The sequence below is a fragment of the Trachurus trachurus genome (genome assembly GCF_905171665.1).
Source record: "Trachurus trachurus genome assembly, contig: scaffold_116_arrow_ctg1, whole genome shotgun sequence".
Lineage (NCBI taxonomy): Eukaryota > Metazoa > Chordata > Actinopteri > Carangiformes > Carangidae > Trachurus > Trachurus trachurus.
In genome coordinates, this window is record NW_028155243.1 from 50229 (window position 1) to 62598 (window position 12370).

A 12370-nucleotide genomic window follows, 5' to 3' on the forward strand; every position below is an offset into this window, starting at 1 on the left:
AAGGTAGTTTACCCCTAACACACTACAAGGTAGTTTACCCCTAACACACTACAAGGTAATCTACCCCTAACACACTACAAGGTAATCTACCCCTAACACACTACAAGGTAATCTACCCCTAACACACTACAAGGTAATCTACCCCTAACACACTACAAGGTAATCTACCCCTAACACACTACAAGGTAGTTTACCCCTAACACACTACAAGGTAGTTTACCCCTAACACACTACAAGGTAATCTACCCCTAACACACTACAAGGTGGTTTACCCCTAACACACTACAAGGTAGTTTAACTCTAACACACTACAAGGTAGTTTAACTCTAACACACTACAAGGTAGTTTACCCCTAACACACTACAAGGTAGTTTAACTCTAACACACTACAAGGTAGTTTACCCCTAACACACTACAAGGTAGTTTACCCCTAACACACTACAAGGTAGTTTAACTCTAACACACTACAAGGTAATCTACCCCAACGCACTACAAGGTAGTTTACCCCTAACACACTACAAGGTAGTTTACCCCTAACACACTACAAGGTAGTTTAACTCTAACACACTACAAGGTAATCTACCCCTAACACACTACAAGGTAGTTTAACTCTAACACACTACAAGGTAATCTACCCCAACGCACTACAAGGTAGTTTACCCCTAACACACTACAAGGTAGTTTACCCCTAACACACTACAAGGTAGTTTAACTCTAACACACTACAAGGTAGTTTAACTCTAACACACTACAAGGTAGTTTAACTCTAACACACTACAAGGTAGTTTAACTCTAACACACTACAAGGTAGTTTAACTCTAACACACTACAAGGTAGTTTACCCCTAACACACTACAAGGTAGTTTAACTCTAACACACTACAAGGTAGTTTAACTCTAACACACTACAAGGTAATCTACCCCAACGCACTACAAGGTAGTTTACCCCTAACACACTACAAGGTAGTTTACCCCTAACACACTACAAGGTAGTTTACCCCTAACACACTACAAGGTAATCTACCCCTAACACACTACAAGGTAGTTTAACTCTAACACACTACAAGGTAGTTTACCCCTAACACACTACAAGGTAATCTACCCCTAACACACTACAAGGTAGTTTACCCCTAACACACTACAAGGTAGTTTACCCCTAACACACTACAAGGTAGTTTACCCCTAACACACTACAAGGTAGTTTACCCCTAACACACTACAAGGTAGTTTACCCCTAACACACTACAAGGTAATCTACCCCTAACACACTACAAGGTAGTTTAACTCTAACACACTACAAGGTAATCTACCCCAACGCACTACAAGGTAGTTTACCCCTAACACACTACAAGGTAGTTTACCCCTAACACACTACAAGGTAATCTACCCCTAACACACTACAAGGTAGTTTACCCCTAACACACTACAAGGTAATCTACCCCTAACACACTACAAGGTAATCTACCCCTAACACACTACAAGGTAGTTTACCCCTAACACACTACAAGGTAGTTTACCCCTAACACACTACAAGGTAGTTTAACTCTAACACACTACAAGGTAGTTTAACTCTAACACACTACAAGGTAATCTACCCCTAACACACTACAAGGTAGTTTACCCCTAACACACTACAAGGTAGTTTAACTCTAACACACTACAAGGTAGTTTACCCCTAACACACTACAAGGTAATCTACCCCTAACACACTACAAGGTAATCTACCCCTAACACACTACAAGGTAGTTTACCCCTAACACACTACAAGGTAGTTTACCCCTAACACACTACAAGGTAGTTTAACTCTAACACACTACAAGGTAGTTTAACTCTAACACACTACAAGGTAATCTACCCCTAACACACTACAAGGTAGTTTACCCCTAACACACTACAAGGTAGTTTAACTCTAACACACTACAAGGTAGTTTACCCCTAACACACTACAAGGTAATCTACCCCTAACACACTACAAGGTAATCTACCCCTAACACACTACAAGGTAGTTTACCCCTAACACACTACAAGGTAGTTTACCCCTAACACACTACAAGGTAGTTTAACTCTAACACACTACAAGGTAGTTTAACTCTAACACACTACAAGGTAATCTACCCCTAACACACTACAAGGTAGTTTACCCCTAACACACTACAAGGTAGTTTAACTCTAACACACTACAAGGTAATCTACCCCTAACACACTACAAGGTAGTTTACCCCTAACACACTACAAGGTAATCTACCCCTAACACACTACAAGGTAGTTTACCCCTAACACACTACAAGGTAGTTTAACTCTAATGGGGCGTTCAGACCAAAAGCGTCAAAAGGGTCAAAAGACGCTCTTGACGCTTTTCCGCGACGCTGGTGGTCTGAACACCCTGGCGTTTTGACGCGCGTCAAAGAAGTTGACGTCGGTTGTGGTTGGTCATCGATTTAAAGGGGCCGCGACATCTACACTCTGATTGATTGCCGCTGCTCCGCATCATCGCTCATTAGCATAAAGTTCAGGAGATTTCAACTTTCTCCTGACGCTCTCGCCGCCAAAACGCGACGCCAACGCCTTTGACGCTCTTCAACGCTCCTCGACGCTGGTTCTCATTGAAAATGAATGACTTCCGGCCACCGCGACGCTCTCGACGCTTTCGGTCTGAACGCACAGTAACACACTACAAGGTAGTTTAACTCTAACACACTACAAGGTAATCTACCCCTAACACACTACAAGGTAGTTTAACTCTAACACACTACAAGGTAGTTTAACTCTAACACACTACAAGGTAGTTTAACTCTAACACACTACAAGGTAGTTTAACTCTAACACACTACAAGGTAGTTTAACCCTAACACACTACAAGGTAATCTACCCCTAACACACTACAAGGTAGTTTAACTCTAACACACTACAAGGTAGTTTAACTCTAACACACTACAAGGTAATCTACCCCTAACACACTACAAGGTAGTTTAACTCTAACACACTACAAGGTAGTTTAACTCTAACACACTACAAGGTAGTTTAACCCTAACACACTACAAGGTAATCTACCCCTAACACACTACAAGGTAGTTTAACTCTAACACACTACAAGGTAGTTTAACTCTAACACACTACAAGGTAGTTTAACTCTAACACACTACAAGGTAGTTTACCCCTAACACACTACAAGGTAATCTAACCATAACACATTATGGTAGTTTAACTCTAACACATTTAACACCGGTTGTGTGTTTGCTCAGCTCAGCTGCTACGTAGAACAGAATGACTTCATATAAACTCTGTAACAGCATCAATGAGCCACTTCCAGAGGCCGACACACAAACACTCTCTTTGTTTGTTACAAGCTGCTGAAAACAACTCAGTGACTTTGTAATTAAATGTTTTCAAAGGGGAGAAATGAAAATGAGACATAATAAATCTTAAGGTAAGGCAGTGCCGGGTCGGGAAGCAGATTGCTGATAAAGACGTTAGTACACTTCATATGAAAAGGATTATGGATTATGAAAATAGGACAAAGTGATCTAGTGTCTAACTGCCCCCCCCCCCCCTCAGGGTACAACATGTCCACGTTCATCAGACGCTACAGCCGCTACCTGAATGAAAAAGCCATGTCCTACAGACTAGCAGCAGTGGACTTCACCAAGATGAAGAGAGGGTAACACACACACACACACACACACCATGAGCCTGTGTTTATTACAGTGTTTACATGATAATAACATGTGGTTTTGTGTTTTTAGTTACTTTAATGACGTCACATGTTTTATAATTAAACCTTTGAAAAACAAACATCGATTTTTTGAAAAAAAAAGTTTAATTTTAAACAAATGAAACGTGTACCCTTGATTTTGTGATTGATTGTGATTATTTATGGACACTCGTGTAATTAAACATTACAAACGTGTGTGTGTGTGTGTGTGTGTGTGTGTGTGTGTGTGTGTGTGTGTGTGTGTGTGTGTGTGTGTGTGTGTGTGTGTGTGTGTGTGTGTGTGTGTGTGTGTGTGTGTCTCCAGGGCCGACGGTGTGATGCGCACCATGAACATAGAGAAGTTGATCAAGACTCTTCCTGTTATTCAGACGCAGCTGGACGCACTGCTGGACTTCCAGGTAAACACCTTACTGCTCTGGTCTGAAACATCTGGGTCTAACCTAAACATCTGGGTTTAATCTAAACATCTGGGTCTACCCTAAACATCTGGATCAAAACTAAAACATCTGGGTCTACCCTAAACATCTGGGTCTAACCTAAACATCTGGGTCTAACCTAAACATCTGGGTCTAACCTATACATCTGAGTCTAACATAAACATCAGGGTCTAACCTAAACACCTGGATCTAACCTAAACATCTGGGTCTAACCTAAACATCTGGGTCTTACCTAAACATCTGGATCTAACCTAAACATCTGGGTGTAACCTAAACATCTGGATCTAAACATCTGGATCTAACCGTGTGTCATTGCCCCTCCAGCCGAACTCCAACGAGCTGACCAATGGCGTGATCAACACGGCGTTCATGCTGCTCTTCAAAGACTCCATCCGGCTGTTTGCTGCGTACAACGAGGGCGTCATCAACATGCTGGGTGAGTTCATCTCAATCCTTCTTTATGGGGAAATCAATTTTTACTTCCACTATCTCTCAGAGTTCAATTACAGACCATAAAGAACATTCATTATTTCATTATGGAGCCAGTGAGGAGGAACAGCTGTGAAGTTCATTAAATGATTCATTACTTAATTATCTGGATTCATACAGTGACTTGGAGTCTATGACCTATTTCATCACTGGAGGGGCCGGCCTATCAGGATGAATCAATACTAAACATGTTTGATCATTTTACATCTCTATTTGATAAGGAACAGCAGATCAACAAACTTCAACCTGTGTTTCCATATTTTTTGTGAATAAATACAGTGTCATGCAAAACCCCATCCAAATGTCGAGAGGGGACCTCCACTGTGGGGACGGAAGCTGATTTGAAGCTTTTCAAAATAAAAGCGAATAAACCGGAAGCACGTATTTGTGAAGTGTGGAAACTACGAGTTGAGTAAAAGTCAAGTGACAACTTTTTGTCATACGAAGAAATAGAATAAGTCCTACAATATAGCCCTGTCAGTTATATTCATTTGAAAGAATCGAGTTTTGGACTTTTGGGTAGTTTTTAGCGTTGTTATTGTAGTTAGGCTAACGGTGGCTAGCGCTAACTAGGTTAACTTTAGCCTCTGAAGGCACTCTAGGGATATATTACCGTATTTAGGTATGTCTATGGGATAAGCTTGACATCAGGGGTCGGTTTCAGAAAGTATAGGTGTATGGGTGTAGTGTAATGTAAAGTGTATTTATTTACATGGGGAAGGAAAAATACGAGCTTCAAATCAACTTCCGTCCCCACAGTGGAGCTGGCCTCACAGTGCAGGTCTGCAGCCAGACTGTCTTGCAAATGTCTGTTAATGTGAACAGTTCATCCAGTGGAAGATGAAATGATCCAAAAGACATAAAGTTACAGACGATACATTCACTTTACATTTTAAACTATATCATTTAGTTTTTATTTCTATCTTAATAGATTAATCTTAATCTTTAGAATCTTTATTTCTACCCCCCCCCCCCCCCCCCCCCCCCCCTCCCTTGTAAACTGTCCCAGTGTGTAAATAGTAAATCTCTTGTCTGATTCCTTGGTCAAAGTTCTCTGAGAGCTCCAGTCTCCTGGGTTTCCCATTCTTTTGCTGCTGCTGCTTTGTTTCCCTTTTTCACTCTGAAACTGTAGAAAACTACAATAATACGCTGATGTTGATGAAAATATTGAAGAAGAGTGTTTCATGTTTAACTTGATGTCTTTAGGAAATCATTTCATCTTCCACTGGATGAACTGAGGGGGGGGGTTAGTGATGCTCTTGTGTTGATTGTGATCTTCTGATACACAGAGAAATACTTTGACATGAAGAAGAACCAGTGTAAAGAAGCGTTGGAGATCTACAAGACGTTCCTCAACAGAATGACCAAACTGTCCGAGTTCCTCAAAGTCGCAGAGGTAATGTCTGTCCGTCCTGCTGGTCCTCGTCCTCGTCCTCGTCCTCGGAGGAGACTCCGTTAAACGCCACAGGAGAGGGTGGCTTTGATCCGTCTGGAGCAAAACTCAACAGCTCCTCTTGTTCTCTAGTTTTATACAGAAACTTTAATGGTTTTCTAACTGAACCGGCAGCAAAGCTTCACCTGAACCTGTTGAGAGTTGCTCCAGACGTCTGGACCAGGATCTGGTCTACGGTCGACTCCTCCAGACCTCCTCCAACCTGGAACTGACCGTAGATCTGGGTTGTGTCTGAAACCCCTCCCTCATTCCCTCCTCCCTACTCACTATATAGTGAATTCAATATAGTGACTATATAGTGACTCACTGGTCAAATAAAAAAACTCTTTCAGACACTACTCCACCGCACAGTTAATGACGTATTACGTTGCGTAATTAAAATGTTCCGACTGCGATCGTAACGGCCGGTGTAGTTACCATGGATACAACCATGGTAACGGCCGGTGTAGCATAGACCTACGGGTGTATAGGTACCAACATAAAAAGAGGAGTAAAGCAATATATTAAGCGGTAATATACATATTTAAACATCAAAGATGTTCAATCAAACCCACATAGTTTGAAACAACGTTCAAAACACACACAGCCAGTGTCACAACTAAGCATAACGTCCGCTAGCTTAATGCTAACATATAATGTAAAACACCATAGACGGGCTAACAGAAATTAGCCTCGCTATCCAGAGTCTGTGGTCAGTTTATAACGCTTGTTAGGAAATTTGCTCCGACGTTTGTTGTGGGAGTCTGTGGAAGCCGCGACCGGACAACTCTGGCAGCTGGACACATTTATTGAGGCTGCTGCACTACTGCATTTATTTGGTAGCTACACCGGTCACTACTTCATTTATTTGGTAGCTACACCGGTCACTACTTCATTTATTTGGTAGCTACACCGGTCACTACTGCATTTATTTGGTAGCTACACCGGTCACTACTTCATTTATTTGGTAGCTACACCGGTCACTACTTCATTTATTTGGTAGCTACACCGGTCACTACTGCATTTATTTGGTAGCTACACCGGTCACTACTTCATTTATTTGGTAGCTACACCGGTCACTACTTCATTTATTTGGTAGCTACACCGGTCACTACTTCATTTATTTGGTAGCTACACCGGTCACTACTTCATTTATTTGGTAGCTACACCGGTCACTACTTCATTTATTTGGTAGCTACACCGGTCACTACTGCATTTATTTGCTAGCTACACCGGTCACTACTGGTAACGGCCATCTGTGACCGCAATGCATGATGGGATATCTTGCTCCGGTTAGTGACCATGGGATGTTCACTACATTTGGTGGTGAATTGTGGGTTAGATTCAGTCACTATATAGTGAGTAGGGGGGGATTAGGACACAGTCCTGGTCTACGGTCGCCCCCCTAGAACCTGGAACTGACCGTAGACCAGCATCCGGCCGGTTCTTCTCCTTAACCTTCCAAGTTCTTTCTGCATCTAGATTTTCCTCCTGTTTCTGTCTCTTCATCCCTGACCTGGGGAGGGGGTTCAAGTTTCTGGTGTAGAGCGGTCCGGTTGGGTCCAGTTGGGTCCAGTTGACTCCGGTTGGGTCCGGTTGGGCCCGGTTGGGTCCGGTTGGGTCCAGTTGGGTCCAGTTGGGTCCGGTTGGGTCCGGTTGGACCCGGTTGGGTCCAGTTGGGTCCAGTTGACTCCGGTTGGGTCCGGTTGGGTCCGGTTGGGTCCAGTTGGGTCCAGTTGGGTCCGGTTGGGTCCGGTTGGACCCGGTGTAGAACCTGGTGCTGCCTGTTCACCTGCCTGCACTGCATGCCACAGCAAGCTCTTCTCCTCTATCTCTGTCTCTGTCTTATGCTTTATTTCCTCCCTTTTCTTGAAGAAGTGGTATTTTCTTTCTAATGGCTGTTATCCAGTAAACGAGGCTTCACAGTGAATATCAACACTTTATCCACTGCGCCATCTTCAAAGGCTTTCTCACTGCTTGGTTTCGCTCCCATTTGGAAGAAGGTTTGGGGATCTCCATCCAAAGAAAAGAAAAAAGAAAAGAAAAAAAAACCAGAGACTAACGTTGACTTTAAAGACCCATTCATTTACCTGTCTAACAAAATGTGTGTTTGTGTGTTTGTGTGTCATTGTGTCCCTCCCTCCTCGTTGTGTTCAAAGTCAACATTAGTTGAGTGTTTCTTCCTTTTGGATGTTTGTACCTGGCTCAGTCATGTGACCTGTTGTTGCCCTTTGACCTTTGCCCTTTGCCCCCAGCATTTCATTTCAATCCAGTCTCCAGATCTCAGTGTGTGTGTGAGTGTGTGTACTTATAAGTGTGTGTGTGCGTACATATACTGTATATATAGGTGTTTGTGTGTGTGTGTGCATGTCCCTCCTCCCTCCTCCTCTGTTGTCTTTTCTTTGTTTTCTTTTCCAGTCACTGCATGAAGTAATGAATGCTTGGGTTTGATTCTTCTTTCTCCCTCCTCCTCCTCCTCCTCCTCCTCCTCTTCCTCCTCTTCTTTCTCCTTCACACACCTCTTCCCTTTTTTTACTCTGTGGTCTGTTGGGTTTTTTGTTTTTTCTCCTTGTTTTATTATTACATTGGGTTTATTTTTATTTTGCCTCCCTCCTCCCTCCCCCACCCCTCCCTCCTTTTTTGTGACACAGCGAGTTGGGATAGATCAGGGCGACAGCCCCGATCTCACACAGGTCAGTCTACATCTCATCTCAATCAGTCAATCAACAGTCAGTCAACCAGTTTATAAACCGTCAAGTCAATCCCATAATGCTTCATTCTAAAAGCTCCCGTTCCCTACTCACCCTACAGACCTGCCGCGTCCTCCTCCTCTTCACTCTCCTTAACTCCTTCGCTTTGTCTCCTTTTCTGTCTGAACAGAATCTAGAATAGAGAGGAAACTATAATAATGAAGACATAAACATTAGTGCAGGAATTTAATTTTTTTCTCCTATCTGAATCTTTGCAGAGCAAATTTTACTCTGAGGTAAGACTCTGGAAGAATTCTGAAAGCAGCATTTCTGCAGCCAACTAAAGCTTTTTATAGCCTTTCTTTTTTTGCACATTTCTATTTTAAATGTCCATTACCAGGGCTTCTTCAGCATCTGTCTGAATTTTACCCCCAATATCAAAGCTTGTCTCTTGATTCAAAGACTTATGGTACTAATAAGTCAGCACAGCCTCATGAAGTAGGTGTTCTGCCCTTTATTATAAGCAGTGTTCAAATCATTCTCCTGAAAAGACAACGTCCCTTTGCATCAGCTGTGGGGAGAGCAGCGAATGGTTTCTACTAAGTAGGTTTCTGCTAATATGACTTGGATAGGTGTACATAATGCCATCATAAGTACTGCACATCATGCTACAGGCTTCAGACGCATCGAGTCTTCTTTTTGGTGGAAGCATAATTGGATGTTTGCAATATCACTAAGCATGTAAAAGGGGTAGAAGGGCTGACTTATGAAGAAGATCATGTGTGTAGTACTTATGAAGACCTTATATGCCCTTATTCAACCACATAGTGCCCCATGCCTATACTGAGCTCTAGATATGTGTCTGTTTTACTTTTAAACTTTTAGCATATTCTAGATTTCTCTGAAGAAGGATATCCAGAATTCGCATTTTACTCTCTTTCCCCTTAAAATAAGTATATGAGAAATCTTTTCTTTGCTTGTTGTGTTTGCACCGTGATCTCTGGCGCTGAAATGTGAGGCTCTGGGTGAAAACCGTGGTATCACATGTTGTCAAAACGAACCCATCCATCCCTTTTTGTTTCCCAGAGAAGAGTGCTGGCCAGCTGCTCGATGTGCATACCGGGTTTTTCACCAGACGTTTCCATTTCACCGAGTTAACGTCCTTGGCTTCCAGTAGGGAAAAGTGACGGATCTTTAGTCGCTGCTTAACCACCAAACTAAATCAGACGACCTTTAACCTAAAGTGGAATCCACGGGTTAACTCTTTAATAGTTGGATTGTGATTTTCTTTATGTGTAAACGTGTGTGTTATGAGAGCGTCTGTGCACTGCTGGTGTCTGCATGGGCTCATCAGACGGCTCAGAGGTGTGTGTGTGTTGCTGTGTTTCTCCTCTGGAGCCCCGCGGTCTGCCCTGACCTTTGACCTGTGACCTCTCGGTCCTGCTGTGGACTGGCTTGCATGCTCTGGGGCTGGTGTGTGCAGAGTTGCATGCTGGTCGACCAAACCTGATGAAACCAAATGCAAAACAAACCAGAACAGAAAGCGGCGGCCGGTCCAGAGAGAGGATGAGTCTGAAGGTGACGTCGTCATGTTGCTGCTGCTTTGTGTGTTCGCATTTACAAACTGTGTGAGATGAAGTGAAGTGAGGGGGAGACGAGAGGACGATGTTCTCATTTCCCTCCTCGCCCCCCCACAGGCCCCCAGCTCCCTCCTGGAGGCTCTGGAGCAGCACCTCGCCTCTCTGGACGGGAGGAAGCTCAAGGAGCTGTCTGCAGCCAGCAGGTACAGATACTACTACATATACATATACACATATACATATAGTAATAATAGTAATAATAGTAATAGTAATAATAGCATTTATTTGAATAGGGACAGTGCATATTAATGAACATTAGTATAACTAAAAGAAATACTGCTGTAAATATGCCGGATTATAGCCAGGCGGCTAATTTGCGTCCGACGTCCCTAATAAATATATACATATACATATACACGTATACATATCAGGGTTTCCCGCAGCTCTTTCCTGTTAAGGCGGCCGCCTTCTCCTTCTCCGGCCGCCTTAACAGGAAAGAGCTGCCGCCTAAACTAACGTCTTACAGGAAAGAGCTGCCGCCTAAACTAACGTCTTAAAAAAATTAAAATGCAGCGATATTTGCCGCATCCTCACACATACACACCACAGAGAAGCGCGCATGCATAACAGCAGCGCGCGTGGTGAAAGCGAAAATTAATATGGCGCGCCGAACCCCCCCCCCCCCCCCCCCCGACGATCGATCGTGTGTGTGTGTGTGTGTGTGTGTGTGTGTGTGTGTGTGTGTGTGTGTGTGTGTGTGTGTGACCCTCAGATCCAGCACTTTGTCCAGTGCAGTGTCGACTCTCTCCAGCACTGGGATCTCTCTGAGCCGAATGGACGACAAGACGGACGACAACAGACTGCAGCAACACAAGGTGAAGACACACACACACACACACACACACACACACACAAACACACACTCAAACAGCTAATACAACATGTAATTACTGCTGCACTGAAAGAACACACACTCTGAATAGAATAATAATAATAATAGACACAGAGATGTTTCTTTGTCGTTCTCCGACACTTTCTTGTTAGAGTCGACTGAACAAATGATTGAATTAATTAGTGATTGAAAGTATTGAATGAAACTCTGAATATATCGAATGAAACTCTGAATATATTGAGTTAACCTTCAATATATTGAATGAAACTCTGAATATATTGAATGAAACTCTGAATATATTGAATGAAACTCTGAATATATTGAATGAAACTGAATATATTGATTGAAACTCTGAATATATGGAATGAAACTGAATATATTGAATGAATCTCTGAATGTATGGAATGAAACTCTGAATATATTGAATGAACTCTGAATATATGGAATGAAACTGAATATATTGAGTTAACCTTGAATATATTGAATAAAACTCTGAATATATTGAATGAAACTCTGAATATATTGAATGAATCTCTGAATATATGGAATGAAACTGAATATATTGAATGAAACTATGAATATATTGAATGAATCTATGAATATATGGAATGAAACTCTGAATATATTGAATGAACTCTGAATATATGGAATGAAACTGAATATATTGAATGAAACTATGAATATATTGAATGAATCTCTGAATATATGGAATGAAACTATGAATATATGGAATGAAACTCTGAATATATTGATTGAAACTCTGAATATATTGAATGAATCTCTAAATGTATGGAATGAAACTCTGAATATATTGAATGAACTCTGAATATATGGAATGAAACTGAATATATTGAGTTAACCTTGAATATATTGAATAAAACTCTGAATATATTGAATGAAACTCTGAATATATTGAATGAATCTATGAATATATGGAATGAAACTGAATATATTGAATGAAACTATGAATATATTGAATGAATCTCTGAATATATGGAATGAAACTCTGAATATATTGAATGAACCTCTGAATATATTGAATGAAACTCTGAATATATTGAATGAACCTCTGAATATATTGAATGAAACTCTGAATATATTAAATGAAACTATGAATATACTGAATGAAACTCTATGCT

General features: G+C 41.8%; 1 protein-coding gene across 1 annotated transcript in view; it reads left to right on the plus strand.

Moving 5' to 3' along the window:
* LOC311007949 (phosphatidylinositol-binding clathrin assembly protein-like) overlaps positions 1-12370 on the plus strand; it is a gene marked incomplete at its 5' end in the record, with an annotated part of 31531 nt that overhangs the window by 9884 nt on the left and 9277 nt on the right. The window contains 7 exons of the mRNA XM_084001373.1: positions 3555-3657; positions 4016-4109; positions 4473-4584; positions 5927-6033; positions 8721-8762; positions 10457-10542; positions 11112-11214. Of these exons, the coding sequence (XP_083857499.1) occupies positions 3555-3657; positions 4016-4109; positions 4473-4584; positions 5927-6033; positions 8721-8762; positions 10457-10542; positions 11112-11214 (647 nt within the window). The remainder of the gene's footprint in view (positions 1-3554; positions 3658-4015; positions 4110-4472; positions 4585-5926; positions 6034-8720; positions 8763-10456; positions 10543-11111; positions 11215-12370) is intronic.